General features: G+C 37.9%; 5 protein-coding genes across 8 annotated transcripts; 1 reads left to right on the top strand and 4 right to left on the bottom strand.

Annotated features, from left to right (window-relative positions):
* Positions 57-3489, bottom strand: LOC104759389 (AP-1 complex subunit gamma-1-like). The gene is made up of 9 exons (XM_010482322.2): positions 3245-3489; positions 2623-2925; positions 2327-2468; positions 2046-2219; positions 1575-1754; positions 883-1037; positions 561-651; positions 281-444; positions 57-150 (listed from the first exon to the last, which is right to left on the bottom strand). Exons 1-9 carry the CDS (start codon positions 3274-3276, stop codon positions 57-59), a joined length of 1335 nt encoding a protein of 444 aa, XP_010480624.1. The 5' UTR covers positions 3277-3489.
* On the top strand, positions 3720-5757 carry LOC104756753. Of its 3 annotated transcripts, XM_010479396.1 has the most exons (7): positions 3720-3848; positions 3937-4107; positions 4323-4487; positions 4614-4814; positions 4900-4997; positions 5071-5174; positions 5686-5757. In XM_010479396.1, exons 1-6 carry the CDS (start codon positions 3788-3790, stop codon positions 5164-5166), a joined length of 792 nt encoding a protein of 263 aa, XP_010477698.1. In that variant the 5' UTR covers positions 3720-3787; the 3' UTR covers positions 5167-5174; positions 5686-5757. The 3 variants fall into 3 exon arrangements, with proteins under 3 accessions (XP_010477698.1, XP_019094187.1, XP_010477697.1); XM_019238642.1 differs by lacking the exon at positions 5686-5757 and having other exon boundaries at positions 5075-5658; XM_010479395.1 differs by lacking the exon at positions 5686-5757 and having other exon boundaries at positions 5071-5437.
* On the bottom strand, positions 6206-9033 carry LOC104756752. Its single transcript, XM_010479393.2, has 7 exons — positions 8737-9033; positions 8544-8624; positions 8269-8448; positions 7654-7824; positions 7326-7538; positions 7126-7214; positions 6206-7035 (listed from the first exon to the last, which is right to left on the bottom strand). Exons 1-7 carry the CDS (start codon positions 8822-8824, stop codon positions 6355-6357), a joined length of 1503 nt encoding a protein of 500 aa, XP_010477695.1. The 5' UTR covers positions 8825-9033; the 3' UTR covers positions 6206-6354.
* On the bottom strand, positions 9898-11251 carry LOC104756751. Its single transcript, XM_010479392.2, has 2 exons — positions 10120-11251; positions 9898-10004 (listed from the first exon to the last, which is right to left on the bottom strand). Exons 1-2 carry the CDS (start codon positions 11162-11164, stop codon positions 9898-9900), a joined length of 1152 nt encoding a protein of 383 aa, XP_010477694.1. The 5' UTR covers positions 11165-11251.
* Positions 11731-15530, bottom strand: LOC104756750 (probable alpha,alpha-trehalose-phosphate synthase [UDP-forming] 9). 2 transcript variants are annotated; one of them, XM_010479389.2, is made up of 4 exons: positions 15292-15529; positions 12890-14933; positions 12527-12800; positions 11731-12359 (listed from the first exon to the last, which is right to left on the bottom strand). In XM_010479389.2, exons 2-4 carry the CDS (start codon positions 14881-14883, stop codon positions 12018-12020), a joined length of 2610 nt encoding a protein of 869 aa, XP_010477691.1. In that variant the 5' UTR covers positions 14884-14933; positions 15292-15529; the 3' UTR covers positions 11731-12017. The 2 variants fall into 2 exon arrangements, with proteins under 2 accessions (XP_010477691.1, XP_010477693.1); XM_010479391.2 differs by having other exon boundaries at positions 12003-12359; positions 12890-14811; positions 15292-15530.

Below are 17608 nucleotides of genomic sequence, written 5' to 3'. Positions count from 1 at the left end.
TTAACAGATATAAAATCTCAAAGAACGATTTCAAAGAGTGTCATAAATGTAACAAGTTAAAACAGAGCATAAATGTTTCGCATTTGAATCCATACCTCACACAGAACCTTGAGCATCTGATCAATGTACCATAGTTTTTCTGGAGAAAACCTACATTTTCAAAATTGTTAACAAGTCAACAAGACATTCACAGTAAACTTCCAATTCTCCTCATCCCCAAACCCCCCTATGAAAAGAGTCAGAGTAAGTAGTTCTTCACTTTCTTAAATAGAATACTTACTTTTCAACGATAAAACAAATTTTTGCACTAAGATCTTCCTTAAAATCTTCGTCACTGATTTCCAAATAATCAATTAGTTCCTTCGTCAGTTGTGTGACATTATTCTCATTCACCAAAAGAGTGACAAGCTCAAGAGCTCTTTTCCGAACAGAAGCATCTGGGTCCTAAATTGTTGATGGAAGCAGAAACCCAGTGAGCATTTTTAATTTCTCTAAGACATCTATTACTTAGCAGTTAAACAATGATTAATATATTTTCCTGGTAATACTAAACACAATACCTTAACACATTCCAAAACTGTAACTCTGTGTCTTTGCACTGCTTGATCATCGAAAGTGATTGCTTTCATCAGCATGTTTAATGCAACATATCTGAGAGAGAGAAGGAAAGCATGAATTTGGTAAGGGAATGCATCATGTTAAAGAGAAACAAAACTGAGATTAAAAAGGAAACGGTGGCTGGTAACAAAAGCATACTGTGCTACATAGAGTTACGCAAATCCAAAGAAAGATGATAGATGGAAGAAAAAACAAGCAAGCAAGCTATATCATAAATATATAATACCCAATATCAAATAAAAATTGAGGTGAAGGAGGTTGAACCTGATGTTATTGTCGCGGTTTGATAAGAATCTTCCCAAGATATTGATAGCCAGCACACGCAAACTACTGGTGTCTTCAATGGCCATGATTGTTTCAACACACTCATAGAGTACAGCATTCCCTGCGTTTTTGTTTGATTCAGTTTTTGTTGCCACCTACAATAGCATGAAACCAACTAGAATAAAGATATCTTTCAGCATCAAAGAACCAGGATAATAAAGTAACCCACAGTAGATCCCCGACTCTGAACTCAAAAGGATTTCCATAACAATGCATGTAACAGAAGCGGGATGCATTCATCATGGTGAGATAAAAAAGGATTGGCACAACCGACATACTTATATGGGCTCGCTATGAAAACCAAGAGTGGCAAGTCTGGCATCAAAAGAGGGAGAATTCTACCCGGGGGAAAGTACGGGAAAACTCAGTACCTAATAAGTCTTGTATCGACCAAAGAGAATGATTGCCCATCATCCCTATCAACTAAACAAAATGATTTCTCCCTCATGCTATAATTTAACAAAATCACAGCGCATGAGTATAGTTTTAATACGACATTTTTTCAAAAAAGTATATGTAAGGCAACTGAAACAAAAAAAAAACAAAAAACTTTGATGTTTAACAAAGAAATTTCATCGCAGATGTGAAGATAGTCAACCATATCCAGAATCACGTGCTAAATTATGACTAACCTGGGCAAGTATATCAGTCATCAAATCACTAGCATCAGCGTCACCCTGGCCTATAACACGCAGGAGTCTGAGTAACCGTATGTGAAGAAAAGGGTCTGTGATCCCTGCAACATCATACTCAGGCTGATATGCACTATTAGTAATATCCCTCAAAGTTTTTATCACTCCCTCCGTGCATTTCTGCAAAGACAAAACAAAGAAAAGGGTTTGTCAATACTGACTGTCTGGTAAAACAAAAACAAAATCTGATTGTCTGCATCATTTTAACATAGTGATCTATTTATAAGTGATTACCACAGATATCGAACTTTATTGCAAGGAAATATAATAGACAAAAGCATCATACATGTAACATAGCAATCTCATGTACGCAAGTTCAATGAAGCATATTCAATTACATTACGCCGATGCTCCTGTATGCATAAGTAGAGTGGTTTGTGTAGTAGTACTACAGTAGTATTATAGACCTACCTTTCTGAAGTACTCTAAGGCTTCGTCATTAATCAAGCATAATTCATAACAAAGTTGAACTCCTGTTATAAGAACCCCATGATGCTTTTCTTTAAGCAAGGAAGCAGCAGCGTTAACAAAGTTTTCTGCAAGATCTGGAACTTTCCTTACTATTCTAGTAGAGCAAAGCGCTGCCTGCATATAATAACACAACATAAATGGTAAAAGCAATGAAAGGAGAAAAAAAAAACAGCTACTAAACTCCAGCAGAAACTGTATATGAAGTTGAAAAAACACTTCACCTTCTTTCGGATATTAGGGTCACGAAACTGGATTAATCTTTCTACTTCTGGCGCAAGATCACGAGCCATTTCCGCTGAACAAATGTTCCCTAAAGCACAGAGAGCCAGACCTACAACGTACTGGTTCGTATGATTAAGATCTCTGCACGTGACTTAAGGTTAAACTCAGAACAAATCTATTACAATATTATCCCCTCCTAAACTCCCATCACAGCAATGCAACCTAAAATCAATTGTTCTATCTTTTTCCACTAACACTGAAAAATAATCCATACTAAAGAGTTTAGTAAGGATACTGTTTTAATGAATTGGTGACAAGCATCAACACTTCTTGTCTCTCATCAAGAAGCAACATTAGGCCAAGGTATCCAATCCTCTTCTCTGGAAACCCAGGAGATGCAATAAGTTTCAAGCACTCCATCTGACCAAAGTGTGTCGGGTAACCAAGCATGTGAATAAACATGAGTTTTGCAAGGTTCCTGTGCCTATCATGTGGATCATCTTCATTAATCAATGCTCGGATATCAGCACACTCTTTTCTCACAACAGCTCGCTCCTCTGCAGCTGTTTTGCAAGCTCTTATAGCACGGATCATGTCCCTGAATCACATTCACATGTCCCTCCCATTACTTCAGAATCGTATACAATAATTCAAACTTCCACTATAAATTCCCAATAGCAACATAATAAGCAAAAGGATTACCATCCTTGGTTCGATCATGTTCTTAAGACTAAAATCAAAATTCTAATGGAATCAGAAACACCTAAACCAAAACCATCTTCCACACAGGCCAATCGAAAAGAAACTAAAATCAGAATTGAATCCGCAAATGAACGAAGCTCAATCCTCAGATTTCATCTGTGAGCTGATCAAACACTAAGAAATGAGAAAATGGAAAAGAAGAGAATCCAATTTACCTTAGACGAGTACCGGAAGAAAACGGATTCATGATTTGGGATGTTCAAAGGAGGTTGGACCCTTGGTCCACCGGTGGTAACTTTACGAGGAACCTGAAAAAAATTCGCCGCCGGGATTGTACAAATCCGTTACCGGAGTTCAGAGTAGCTGCTGATCAATACGAAGAGAGATGAACAAAAGAAACTGAGGATTTGGATCTCGATGGCTGATGCTTATTATTTTTTATTTTTCTTCTCAGTCTTCGTAAGCCAAAATTACCAAATTAAATGCGTTGTATAATAAATAATAACATGACTTCCATTTGCATACGAAACGGTAACGTTTTTGTCAGCAATACTAAAACATTTACTGGGCCGAGTTTGGGCCATACTCTTAACTTTCATTTATATTGAAACGGCACCGTAGAGGTAGGCCCTAGTATCTTTATCTCCTTTACTTTAGAGTTTAGACAAGTCTACTTTAAAAGATGCCAAGCAGCAAAATTAAGTAACAGCAACAATAAAAGCAAACACAGTCGCTTTCGTTTCCTACTCGATTCCGACATGGCTTTGGGGTTTTCGTCGTCCTTGTCTCTCTTCTTCGTGTTAGTCGTTTTCAATCTGGGTTAGTTTTCAATTCTGTTAATTCAGTTGAAAAAATTCTGAACCCAAAATTCGGATTTTTAATATTTTTCTCATGATTTTGTATACAGTGAGTGGTAAGAAAGTTTTAGAAGATGGGTACGAAGTCACGACGGTGGTCGACGGCCACAAGTCTGGTCTGAATCCATACACGATCCATGCTTTACCAGGATCTTCTAATCTGATCGTTCTTGATTCTTCCGGCAGTACATTCTACACTACTTCCTTTCCTCTGTCCGTTGGTAAACACACAACAAAGCCACTCTTTTGTATATAATCTTATGGATCGGATCATTATAATTGCTTTTGTATATGAGTTAGTAAAAAATCATGGATGCACTTGTGGCTTTTTTATTGCAATTGTAATCCAAAGCCAAGTGAAAAAATTCGTATTTGTTATCTTTCTTTCAGTTTAAAGTTTGAGCTCATTTGGAGTATTTGTGTTTTGTGTGTGCAGATAGTGTAATAAACCGGTTTGCTGGGGATGGGACTTCGGGTTATCTAGATGGTAAAGCTGGTAACAGCAAGTTCAACAAACCCCGTGGTTTTGCTATCGATGCTAAAGGAAATGTGTATGTTGCTGATAAGGGCAATAACGTTATACGCAAGATCAGCTCTTCAGGTGTTTGTTTATATTCAATTCTTTGTATCCCTTTAGCTTTTAATGATGTTTTTACTGTCTAGTCTTTGTTTGGTGGAAGAACCTCTCAGTTATATTTATTATGTATGTTTTATTTGACTTTTGCAGGGTATGTAACCACCATTGCTGGTGGGATCTCAAAGGATATTGGACACAGGGATGGACCTGCACAGAATGCAACCTTCTCTAACGATTTCGAGATCACTTTTGTTCCTCAGAGATGTTGTTTGCTTGTTTCTGATCATGGAAACGAAATGGTTCGCCAGATAAATCTAAAGGAGGAAGATTGTCTCAAAAGCTCTCACTCTAGTATGTCTTTATAATAAAGTAATCATTTTTCATGATGGTACACTGTGCTTTAGAAACTTCAACGATTCTTCTTTTGCTGTTTCAGATTTAGGGACATACTCTCTTTGGTCAATAGGGATTGCCCTTTCATGCTTTCTCGGGGTAGCAATTGGATTTGCTGCTAGCCCTTACATCATTCGTCATGTAAGTTTTGTTCATATATCTCCACATTTAGTGTATAATCAACATATAAGATCTCTTAACCAAATCGTTATAGACAGGAAGAAGTCAACCACCTCTCGTTCATCACGACATGGAAGCTTCTCCTAACCAAATTGGGGGAACAAGTTCTGACCTTCTTCTCCTACGTTAGTCACCGAGTTACTGAATCAACCGTTTATTCGGTACTAAGTAGAGTTGTTATGATGATCATATCTCACCTTTCCCTCATGTATTCTGCCCTAAGTAGATTAGTTAGTTCGATGGTATCTAGCCTTTTCTTCATGCGTCAACCCAATAATGTAGCTAGTTTAGACAATACAGGCTCTGTGTCTGATCCGGAAAGTCCAGGTTGCTGCAACCCAAAGTCTCCGCTTTTACTTAAACCGTCTGATGATCTTATGGACCTAATAAGCTTTGATGATGAACAAGAAACTAACAATGACAAAGACTGCAGTAATGAAGAGACAGACATTGCTTTATCTCTTCCTCGTGCAACCATAGATGACATTATAAAGGTTCAGGTTGAAGGATTTTCAAAGATGGCTGAAGAAGATGCTGCAGCTCGTGGTTCTTCATTAACTGAGTAGGTTTCAGTTAATTGGCAAAGTATGTATCTTTTGTAAATGTAATGTTTGACATTCAAAGTTTGGTTNCTACGTTAGTCACCGAGTTACTGAATCAACCGTTTATTCGGTACTAAGTAGAGTTGTTATGATGATCATATCTCACCTTTCCCTCATGTATTCTGCCCTAAGTAGATTAGTTAGTTCGATGGTATCTAGCCTTTTCTTCATGCGTCAACCCAATAATGTAGCTAGTTTAGACAATACAGGCTCTGTGTCTGATCCGGAAAGTCCAGGTTGCTGCAACCCAAAGTCTCCGCTTTTACTTAAACCGTCTGATGATCTTATGGACCTAATAAGCTTTGATGATGAACAAGAAACTAACAATGACAAAGACTGCAGTAATGAAGAGACAGACATTGCTTTATCTCTTCCTCGTGCAACCATAGATGACATTATAAAGGTTCAGGTTGAAGGATTTTCAAAGATGGCTGAAGAAGATGCTGCAGCTCGTGGTTCTTCATTAACTGAGTAGGTTTCAGTTAATTGGCAAAGTATGTATCTTTTGTAAATGTAATGTTTGACATTCAAAGTTTGGTTGAGTTGCAAAATCTTTTTTTCTTTATACCGCGGAAGAAGAATTAAACTTTGGTACTTTTCTTACAAGAGAGATCAAAAAATGCCCAAATCTCTAATGTACCTTCTCAACAAATCTCAAAACAGCTATACCTGAATCCCCAATTGCTACTACTATCATATTAAGCAACTTCTCATGTCTATGAATAGTATCCATATGGGTAACTCACAAATTGGTGAGATCTGTAGTGAATATTCTCATGAGTCTGTTCTCCAAACTCTGTCGACTTAGCAGTAGCTGCTGCTACCACACGGCTGTGGTCTTCTTGCTCCTGACCTGGCCCAAACACAATCTCATTAGTCTGCTCGCTGCTCCGCTCATAAAGCGTGTGTGGTATCGTCGAGTGATGCCTATGGTGATGCTGCTGATGTTTCTGTTGCTGCTGCTCCTGGAGGAATTCGGCATCCAAGCTTCGGTACAAGGCACGGCTTTGGCGCAGCTGTTGCATTTTCTCTGTTGCATCTTTGGACATGAAAGGATAAATTTTTTTGGGAGTGGCGTTCCTGGACTCAATGGGAGGCGGTTCATCTTTGTTGTGTATCACAAATCTCTCTTGAACTGGCCATGAAGTTGTGCTAAAAGCAGAATGCTTTGTTTCTTGATGGTTGAAGTCAAAGCTGACCGTCTGCTTCTTTCTGAGACCAGGAAACAATCCACTGAACAGCTCCACAGAAAACACCCAAGCATTCGAAATGAATATCCGCAACGTTCCAAGGAAGCTCTCTTCTTGTTTTTCTTGCTCATCTCCGGTTGGAATCAGAGGTGGTCTGACCGGTTTGATAGGCCCTTGGTCAGAAGCAGCTTCAGATAGTTCTTGATCCTAATATATTACACAGCATGTAAATATGTTGGTTGTAGCGATCATAGGGTAGCAAAAGAGAAAGATGTTAAGATGCGATTGTACACTCACAGTATGATATGAAACAATAGAACTGAGTCTACGCTGCAACAAAGCCAGCATATAGCCAAAGAAACCTGCCGCTACAAGAACAGCAATCCCTGCAATATTAAAGCACTGAATCAGAGATATACATTAAAGAGTAACGGGAACAGCGATGATTAAAGGATGAAAGAGGCAACAACCCAAAGATTTTGATATGTAAATATTACCAAGAGGAAAGCCACTTCCATACTGATCAGCACAGTCGTCAAAATGGAGTTGAATCTCTCTGATGGCTTGGTTTCCTCGGTCAATGACTAGCAAAGAACAACTGCTCCCGAGATAAACAACATCAAAATCATTTGAAAACTGTGCATCTTCACTCGGACCATCCACATGACCTCCCCCACGAGCCATTTTCCCACCAGCAATGGTTGTGACTCCTGCCATTGACATTGTCTTTCTTTCTTAATACTAACTCTTACCTCAATACATAATAAACAAACAAAATTTGTCCAAAATGGCAGCAAAACCATAAAACAAGAGACAAAAATTAACCTGCTTCAGTGATCTTCCTGATAGCATTATTCACAGTATCTGCAACATAGATATTTCCTCTATCATCCACCGTGATTCCCTTAGGATTGTTCAACCTCGCGTCTCTTAATCTACCGTCAACATGACCCGGATATCCTTCAGGGGAGCCAGTAACCAACCTCGGTCTGCTATCTGCCATTGTTCCAAGAGTTACAATTTGTTTGTTCAAGAAATCCATCTATACTACTTGTTCTTCTACGAATATACAAAATCCACAATCAATTTCCCACATGCTGCATTCAAGTGTTAGACATTGAATCCAAAATTGTCAAACAAAGAAAAACATGTCCTGATTATTAAAAACCCTTTTTTTTTTACCTAAAATCTCTGTATTACCATATACAGCAAACTTGTACAGACCACACATAGTCCATGTGCACTACTACGATTAGGTAAGCACAAAATAGTTTCTTTATCACGTGAATGAAAGCAAACAAAAAACCCTGATTTCATCATCCGTGTTCAAAATCCTTGAAAATCAGCAAATATTGGAATCCCCACGAATGTCTGACGCGAAATCAATAGTACAAAAACCCAAAAAGTTTGATTTTTTTTTAAGTTATGGTGGGCACTTACATAGGGAAAGAGATGAAGATGCAATCTTGTAAATGTTACTATTGTGAGAATCCAAGAGAAGCAATTCGCCATTGGGTAAGACCTGGAGAGAATAAGGTTCGATACCGAGTTTGCTTCCGTCTAACACCGTCTCCACTGAATACCCATTTTCAAATTTCACCATCGATTTCGCAGGAACCCCTGATTCAAAAAACCCAGAAATCAAAAACCCCAGGAATCATCAAAACTGTTACAACCTTCATCAATCAGCGAAGAGAGGCGAACAAAAAAAAAACCTGTTTTGGTGGTGGTTTTGAAGGACCATAACCATTTCAATAAGGAAGTTATATGATTCGAGATGAAGCTATTCACAATCTCTGCAAGAATAATGAAATGTAAGCTCGTTAAATTTACAAAAGGAACAAAAAAAACCCAGATTTTTTGCTTTTTAAAGAAGCGTCATCGCAAAAACAGAGTGAAGAAACTAACTCGCAGGTGAGGTTGATGAAGGAGCTGAAGCTACAAACCCAGAAAATAGGAGAATGAGAATACCCAGAAACAGAAAACGCCTACACATTACTTAAGATTGTTCAGTAGAGACGAATAAACGAAGTGAGAAAGACGAATGGGGAAAGAAAAAAACCCTAGTTCATATCTAAACAGAAGCAGAGAAATGGCGAAGAATGTGAAGATAAGAAGAAGAGAAAAAATGGTAAAGATGTTGATTGCAGGAAACAGAGGTGGTTTTTAGAAGTAGTGTGACACACAATCTGTGAGAAAAAAAAAAAAAAAAAAAAAAAAAAAAAAAAAAAAAAAAAAAAANAGAAGAGAAAAAAAGTGACACCTTTGTCATACCATTAACGTCGGCGCAACAATAATAAACAAATAGTATATTATTAAGGTTTTGGTGATTAATTAGTATGTCTTAGGATAAAGAATTGTATTTTTTCTTCTTCATGACCTTGTTCAAAAAGTATACTACCACACAAATATATACTATAGTTGTAAGAAAAAAGAAAAAAAGAAAAAGTTTTTATTTATTTACATACAATGGACTTTACTACTAGAGAATGGGTGATGGGAATTCAAGACAACTAGTAGAACAATATATTTCAGTATCGGATGCTTTAAACGCTATTTTAAATTGGCAACGATGTTTGCATCTCCTACAAATCAGTCGAGTTTGATGATCATTAGGGATAACATCAACCGACGTATCTCCTATTTCTTCCTCCCATATGATGCTCTGACCAGGCTTCATGTACGGATCTTTACCAAACATACACTGAACGTGAAGAGTGACGCAACAAGCATCGCACACGTAACACATATGGTTTGCATCGGTTATTCTTCTCTCGCATATTTCGCACCAATCAACAACAACACCCTCCTCGCTTTCTTTGACTTTTGCTGATGAAAATGTGAGAAAATGATCATGGTGTTTGTACCTTATCGTGTATGGGAAGGTGGCACATTCGAAACACAAAGTGAAGTGACAAACGATGCAATTCAACACCTCTGCGTTCCATCGTTTTAGAAAGCAGATGTGACATGAAGATGAAGCCTTTTTATCCGTGGACGGGATTAGATATAGAGGATGTGGATGACCTTGGTAATGGAATGGCTCAGAAACCAAAGCGCATCTTACATCTAAATTGAAATAACATGTTTCCTTGCAGCATTTGTAAGAAAAACCACCGTACTCTCGAAGACAAGCCCGACAACGACAATAACCATTCTTCTCTCCATATCCACCACTGTCCACTAGTAAAGTAAGTGGATGGCGATGCAATGCATGTTGTTTCTTGCGCGGAAGATTCCCGCATAATTCATGTAAAACGAAATCACACTCCAAACATGAATACATGTTACCTTCGTAGATGGGAACAACGCAGCCTTGACAAATCTTTTTCTCGTTATAAACTCGATTGACCTCCTCATCAAGTCTAAGGATATGATGTTCATGCCCAAAGTGTCGTATTAGCTTATCACCTATCTTCTCAAACAACGGCCTTTCATCTTCAACTTCATCAAATTCTTCAGGGATCCCTTCAAGTTCTTTCCCATCCCATATATCGTTTCGCGTGGCACATTTTGAATGAACACCATAAGCACATCCCCTGTTGCAAGAATATTCTCCACAAAACTCATCAACTTTTTGGCGACAAACTCCGCAAGACCATTCTCCCGATGGAAGAGACGAAGTGTAAGAGAGACGGTGAGGGTGACGAGAAATTCTTATAACCCATGGTAAGTAGATACAGTCCACATGGACAACAAAATCGCAAGGAGCACAAATGTAAAACGAGCACTTATAATGGTCTAACCCACAAGTGCTGCAAGTTAAGGGGCCTTGTCTAGGAAAAAGGGTGAGTGTATGAGCATGCCTCTTTGGATGGTCAATGGTTAAACGTAGGGGTTTTTGGGCACAGATGGAAAATATACTAAAATTGCAAACAGAGCAATAGTAGATCAAGTAACTTATGCTTTGTCCGCAACAATAACATAGCTTGGTTGTTCTATAAGTAAATTTTATAAGCTGGAGAGGATGTTTGGAATGGAGAGGGTGTTTGATCTTAGATGGTGCCTCAACACATTCTTTGTGGTAAATAGCGTTAGAGACGTCACAAATATAACAATCTGTACCAATTGTTTTACAACAGCACGCTGAGCAGAAAGGGACATCGCCTTCTCCAACTTTGTTATTACACCATGGTAAAGGAAATACATAATGATCAGGATGTGAGAGATGAGAGAGACGTACCCCAGAGTTGCGGAAACTACACGAAGTATCGATGATGTTACAACTCTCACCGTCGATCTCGTGGAACTTATCTTTGTATCTGAAACGAGCTTTAGGACATAAAAAAAGATGATGAGCACTACTCTCCTCGTCGAAGTCCATATTTGATAACATAATAATATGATAGTTATCGACAATGGAGCGTACTTATAAACTATGGTAAACGATTTAGTTATTATATAGAGATATGTCTAAGGTTGTGTGGTTCCATGATGGAGGGAAAATATCAAAATAGAATATAGCCATGACTGGTAGATAAGGGACACCTTTGCACATCAAACCAATCAAATTCACATATTTAAAAAGTTACACTTATCAGTAGCTGACTTTATCTTCTAGATAGTTTTTTTCTTAATATTTTTGCTTATAATTTATAGGTTAGTTACATTATTGGAGTTTTAAGATAACTTATTATAAGATTTTGAAATTTGACTTGTCCAAATTAAAAGATAATGCGAGAAGTCATTTTCAAGAAGGGAAGTTTTGGATGATAACATCAATAATTTATGGATTATTTGCAGTAAAAGAATTCATGGCTAGCAAAAATATTTATAAAGCAGAGAACACAAAGACAACAACAATTCTTATACAACCTTTTATCTCATGATTAGGTTCCCTACCTAGATCTCAGTTGCATAGTCTGTTTTGTTTTGTTTTAATTATGTCACTTGTTTATAGAATTACGAAACCAACTTGTCCATTTGGTTAATCCGTGTAAATTACAAACCACCAGAGACTATTCTCTATACAAACAGATAAGAACTGCAATTCTAAAAAAAAAAAAAAACAAAAAAAAACAAGAAAACAACAGTGAGAGAGATAGAAGAAAACACTCTCCCAAGCTTTTGAAAATAAATAAATCACACAGACCAGTTCCATCATGTTAAACCTTTTCATATACAACCCTTTCCCATGTTGGTTATGGTTACTCACACAGACACACATGAAGAGATTGTTTTTTTTGTTATCAGATGATGCTCTCAAACGCTACTTGCGTGTGCTTGGAGGAGGATTCTTGTTGATACTCTGGCTTCGAGCTGCTCGATGCAGCAGCTAATCCCCCTAGGAGCTTTAGTACATCGGAGACATCGTCTAAGAAGTACTTGGCTTTGCTTGGCTTTCTTCCCACCGTGCAGGCAAAGATCTCTGGTGGCATTGGGAGGTCCGGGTTTGTCACTGTGCTTAATATGCTCTCAAACATGTCCTCATCTGATCTGTCATCTCCTATACACATCACCATGTCCGGTGGGTTTCCATCCTCTACCATTCGGTGTATCACCTTTTCCACGGCTAGGCCTTTGCTTACTCCCTGTTACAATACAAATAACGGATTCAATCACATATCAAGGTATATACGAGGCTTTTGCATTTGATTGGCGCGAATATTGGTTCACTAATGAGTTCTTTATAGATTCTTGGGTGCAAGTAGTTGTATGGAAGTAAAAGAAAAGAATTGAATAAGATCTCTGATGTTACCTGTGGTTTGACCTCTACGATGTGTTGGCCTCTCTTGACGACAACTGGCTCGTTTGCGAGTACGCTCTCTAGATGATCCAGAAGCTCTTTTGCTTGACAGGATCCAAAGTCTGGATCCGCGTCTTGATGATGCCAAACCAAAGCGCTCTCTTTGTACTCTATGGTAGAACCATCGGTTGCGTCCATGTATGATCTCATTACCGGTTCTACCATCGTCTTCCACTCCGCGTCAGCCGACGAGTAACAAGTCTCCCACTCTTTCTTGCTACTCCACCTGAATCCAAATATAGAATGGGTCTTAGTTTGTTCAAATTCTTCTCAGAAACTGTAACTGATAGAAACAGTAATAGTTAGCATTTATACCTTATGAAGTATCCGTGTTCAGCTGCTATACCAAGATTTTCACATGGAGATAGCCAGTCGCTCAGAGACTCCCATCCTCTGCCACTGACGACAAACACAGTGTTTTTAGGATCTCTACACAGAGATTTCAGAACAGATAGGACTTCAGCGTTAGGTGTTTTGATAATGGAGCTCTCAGGAACGAGAGTGCCGTCATAGTCCAAAAATATTGCTCTTCTCTCTGTAGTTCTGTATGTGGAGACAATATGATCGAAAGATAACTTCCTAAAACTCGGAGACAGGGACAAAACTCTGAAACTTAAGCCAAAACCAATACCCCAACAACGCTTATTATAATGATCTCGGCATGCCCTCTCTAGATCCTGCATAAAGCTCTTTGCCCAATAACCGACATCATGAGTACTAACATAGTGATAGTGCTTCTCGTGCCTTAACCGCTTCTCAGTCTCACCCATGGTGAGGGCTAAATTTACAGCTTCTGCAACAGCATCTACATCCCATGGGTTCACCCTGATAGCACCACTCAATGAAGGCGAGCAGCCGATAAACTCAGAGACTACAAGCATGCTAGTCCGTGGTGAGTCATGGCTAATGCCCATGGCCTTATCCATTCCTGGTGTCCCTTGCCTGCAAATGATATATTTATATGGAACTAAGTTCATGCCGTCTCTTACTGCATTCACCAGGCAGCAGTCTGCCATAGCATAATAGGCAGTCTTCTCATAACGCGGAACAAGACGATCGATCAAGATCACTGGCTGATAACCAGCAGAACCATAGCGCTCATTGATCCTTTTTGCGGTTGAATATGTCTCCCTCTTCGCTTCTTCCACATCTTTACCTGAGGCCCGGGCAGGGTTCACTATCTGAATCAGGACAAGTTTTCCTCGCATATGCCAATACGTCTCAAAGAGATGTTCCATGGCTATAAGTTTGAGGCTTATGCCTTTAAAGATGTCCATGTCGTCAATACCGAGAATCAACTTCTTCCCCTTAAACTGTTCTTGTATCTCTTTCATTTTCGCTGCAGTTGACGGAAGGTTCAAAACAGATTCCAGCCTTCCCATATGGATGCCAACAGGAAGAATCTTGATAAACACCGTTCGACCAAAGTAATCAAGACCGATGTGCCCACGCTTAGATTCATAATCAAGGCCAAGCATTCTACTGCAGCATGACAAAAAATGGCGTGCATAATCAAATGTGTGGAAGCCAATGAGATCACAGTTCAACAACCCTCTGAGAAGATCATCCCGGACTGGCAAAGTGCGGTAGATCTCTGACGATGGAAATGGACTGTGAAGGAAAAACCCGAGCTTGATCCTGTTAAACCTCTTCCTCAAGAATGTAGGAAGAACCATCAGATGATAATCCTGAATCCAAACATAATCATCCTCAGGGTTAATGACTTCCATCACCCTGTCTGAAAAGATCTTGTTTGCAGAAACATACGCTTGCCAGAGACGCCGGTCAAACCGATCACCATGGTCAGGGAACATAGGAAGCATATAGTGAAAAAGCGGCCACAAGTGGTGTTTACAGAAACCACTATAGAACTTTTCTTGCATCTCCTCTGGTAAAAAAGTAGGAACACAATTGAAATCCAACAAAAGCTTTTGAGAAACTTCTTCTTGTTCACTCGCACCAATATCAGCATTAAGTGATCCTATATAAACAAACTCCGTATCCGAAGAGAACCCATCTCTGAGTTGCAAGAGTAGAGAATCTTCATCCCAGCTAAAACACCACTGTCCTGTTTCTGTATCTCTCTTAGCTTGTAGTGGTAACATGTTAGACACTATAATCTTCCGCTCATGAGAGCTGTTGGAAGAAGTAACATCGGATGATCCATCACCATCATTGTAGCCTCCATCCAACTCAGAGACAATACCAGGAACAGTCATGACACGAGGAAGAGCTCTCTGCGTTCGAGGAAAGTCCAATAAATCCCAAGATGCTAAATCTAGAAAATTTGCACAAGATCTTGACACCATAGAGAGCAAAAAAGAATGGATTTTGACAAAAGCCAACACGCGTCAAATATCTGAAAAAAGGAACAAACCCCATTTCAGTGAAATCAAGTTTGACATAACCAAAAAAAACTGATGAAACAAAAACTAACAATGCCAGAAGAAGAAGGTTTCAGAAACATAAAAAGACCAAACAAATCTGAAAGTGCAGAAATGGATTACTAAGCTACACAAACTAATCATCTGAGACCAAATCAAACCCAAAATTGAGATTCTTTCCACTTTTCGATCCCAGAAACAAAACAGGTCAAGAACACGTTTTCACAACAATTTAATCAGTACCCATGAATGAAACAGTTAAAAACTCAACGAAAATCAAAAACTTTACCACAAAAAGAAAAAAAAAAGTCACAGTTTTGCTTTGCTACTCACCTTCTTCTCCAAAAAAACCCACTAAATCGCCGGCGAGAAAACTTAAAACGGAAGCCTTGAAATTGTCTTCTTCTTTCGTGGAACCGATGAATGAAGAACACAAAACGAAAAGTTCACGATAAGGACTCGAGACTCTTTGGGGACATTCGCTATAGAGAGTTTGGATAGAGAGAGAGCATCATCCCATAAAGAAAAAAAAAATTAAATGCAGCAAAATAAAAATACCAAATGAACATATATTATACACGTTTTCTAACGATCTATTTTTCTAATTTTGGCAATAAAAATAATATTAAGAGGGTTAAGTAAAAAGACAATATTACCCTTAATCCTCTTATCATCCATAAAGGTTTGGTAGATGAGATGATGATGACTAGATAGATAGATAAAATGTGGTGGACCATTTTCTCTTTAGGCTGAAACAAATTGAATATAATAAAAGTCCTTAATCCAATCCTAATGTACTAATGCGTTTATTTAATTAATACGATTATGAGATCTCATCAAACTTACTGTCTAGGTCGTATATTTGGTACGGGTCTACTTTTTGTATTAAAATAATTTATATTTTTAAATTGAGCTATCGTTTACGAGTTTATCCAAAACTGATCACAAGAGCAAATCCAAATCGATAAACTTGCCTTAAACATGACTCTAACCAAAACTTAATCCCGTTACCAAATCCATTTGTTTTACATTTTTTAACTATGCATGGAGCATGCTCAAAGTTATATATACTTTACCCATGGCCATGAAACATGTTTTTTTTTTCTTTTTCTGAGAGCATCCATGAAACATGTATTATATATACAAGCAAAAAAGCATTACTTTAATTTGTATTATGGTTCCGGTGTTTTCTTTTTAAGTCTAGTTTATATGTATTTTTCTAAAAAATAATTGAAATATGCATTGTATTATTTGGTAAGATATGAAAAAGGGGAAAAAAAAAGTATATAGAGTAGTCATAGCTCTACAAAGTGCATGTAACGTTTTGAGAGACAATAATGATAAAATTTTTAAAAAATTGTAATGCCATTAGTCAAAATCCCAAAAAAACTTCTACACACGATCTCTAGGACTATATCCAAATAGATGAGATGAATTGAATCAATCTTCTTATCTTTTTTTTTTTTTTTCACTGAAAATTTTTATTATATCATAATCAATCTTCTTATCTTACTATAAGAAAAGATCATAATTAAGAGTTATCCTTTTGTCTTACTAAAAAGTCTTAGACAAAGACATAAAATGGAACATACATCATCGGGGAATGCAACATGCATGTAATTAAAAAACTTTTATTATATTGTTAAAGAAGAAAGCCATTATTAAATTAAAAACTTGACCAAACAAACGATCATTAAAAAAAAAACAAGTAATTGCACACATTATCGTAGTGTATTGTTTGATTTGATTTATAAAAAGGACACCATGCGGGTCGGGGGTGGCCTCTCAAATTCCCAAGGGACAAAGCAGCATTAGGATTAGGATTATTGTCACTAAAGTACTACTAACCATGTGTTAATTGACGATAATATCCCCATTAATTTTGGTTCTTAATGGTTGGAATGTAATAAACGTTGACATCTATCTAAGCCGTGTTTTTGTTTTCACGTTGTTTAGGAAGCCAACGAGGATTGGGTGGTTGATTGGATCCGATTCAGATAGACACTTTCTTTTTCTTCGTCTTCGTTGCTACTTTTCTCCCTTTTTTATGTAAAATAAAACAATTTTGTGATCACACCTACTTTTTTTCTCCTCATCCACTCGATAAAAGAACAATTCGTAATATTAAATACATTCTTGGATTTTAAACCCATATTAAACCCGAAATACAATTACTTGAATTTAAAGACTTTGGACAAGTCGGCCATTGTATAGAGTCATACAATTAGGCATCCAAAAAATATCAAGTACAATGCCTTAGGGACATAGACAAACGAGGGGTGTGACGACACGTGTGAAAGAACAATGTGATTTGTGGAAAAAAAACATTTGTAGCTTTGTTGTAAATGTTAGCGAATGATAATTAGACACGTTAACAGGCACAGTCTTAGAGGCCCTGATGTACGTGGGACCTAGAGTGACTTATCATGGTTCAGAATGTTTCCCCAATGGATAAGTGTCTTCGGGGGGATGGATTGAATTGGATGGTGCTTTTTTTTATCGTAACTAGTACTATCCATTTACGTCGATACCAATCTGACCAACGAGATGATGACACCTTGTATAAGACTTTTACAATTGAATGGTGGTATCATTTATTATGTCTTAGAGCAAGTGCAATGGCGTATACACGGGCCGTCCCCCGTTATTT

The sequence above is a fragment of the Camelina sativa genome, chromosome 17, assembly GCF_000633955.1.
Source record: "Camelina sativa cultivar DH55 chromosome 17, Cs, whole genome shotgun sequence".
In the NCBI taxonomy this organism is placed as follows: domain Eukaryota; kingdom Viridiplantae; phylum Streptophyta; class Magnoliopsida; order Brassicales; family Brassicaceae; genus Camelina; species Camelina sativa.
Note: the sequence above shows the minus strand (reverse complement) of the source record. Positions and strands in the feature narration are given on the sequence as shown.

What these genes read in the sequence shown, in the direction of transcription:
- LOC104756753 (XM_019238642.1), top strand. Translation starts at nt 3,788, where the DNA reads ATGGCTTTGGGGTTTTCGTCGTCCTTGTCTCTCTTCTTCGTGTTAGTC. An exon ending in GTTAGTCGTTTTCAATCTGG is followed by an intron (nt 3,849 to 3,936) that starts GTTAGTTTTCAA and finishes TTTTGTATACAG; the next exon opens with TGAGTGGTAAGAAAGTTTTA. An exon ending in TTCCTTTCCTCTGTCCGTTG is followed by an intron (nt 4,108 to 4,322) that starts GTAAACACACAA and finishes TTGTGTGTGCAG; the next exon opens with ATAGTGTAATAAACCGGTTT.
- LOC104756750 (XM_010479389.2), bottom strand. Translation starts at nt 14,883, where the DNA reads ATGGTGTCAAGATCTTGTGCAAATTTTCTAGATTTAGCATCTTGGGAT. An exon ending in GAACACGGATACTTCATAAG is followed by an intron (nt 12,801 to 12,889) that starts GTATAAATGCTA and finishes ATTTGGATTCAG; the next exon opens with GTGGAGTAGCAAGAAAGAGT. An exon ending in TCGTAGAGGTCAAACCACAG is followed by an intron (nt 12,360 to 12,526) that starts GTAACATCAGAG and finishes GTATTGTAACAG; the next exon opens with GGAGTAAGCAAAGGCCTAGC.
- LOC104756751 (XM_010479392.2), bottom strand. Translation starts at nt 11,164, where the DNA reads ATGTTATCAAATATGGACTTCGACGAGGAGAGTAGTGCTCATCATCTT. An exon ending in CGTTGTTCCCATCTACGAAG is followed by an intron (nt 10,005 to 10,119) that starts GTAACATGTATT and finishes ACTAGTGGACAG; the next exon opens with TGGTGGATATGGAGAGAAGA.
- LOC104756752 (XM_010479393.2), bottom strand. Translation starts at nt 8,824, where the DNA reads ATGTGTAGGCGTTTTCTGTTTCTGGGTATTCTCATTCTCCTATTTTCT. An exon ending in CAAAACCACCACCAAAACAG is followed by an intron (nt 8,449 to 8,543) that starts GTTTTTTTTTTG and finishes TTTTTGAATCAG; the next exon opens with GGGTTCCTGCGAAATCGATG. An exon ending in CAGGAAGATCACTGAAGCAG is followed by an intron (nt 7,539 to 7,653) that starts GTTAATTTTTGT and finishes TGTCAATGGCAG; the next exon opens with GAGTCACAACCATTGCTGGT.
- LOC104759389 (XM_010482322.2), bottom strand. Translation starts at nt 3,276, where the DNA reads ATGAATCCGTTTTCTTCCGGTACTCGTCTAAG. An exon ending in CCTTAGAGTACTTCAGAAAG is followed by an intron (nt 1,755 to 2,045) that starts GTAGGTCTATAA and finishes TTGTCTTTGCAG; the next exon opens with AAATGCACGGAGGGAGTGAT. An exon ending in CAGTTTTGGAATGTGTTAAG is followed by an intron (nt 445 to 560) that starts GTATTGTGTTTA and finishes TCAACAATTTAG; the next exon opens with GACCCAGATGCTTCTGTTCG.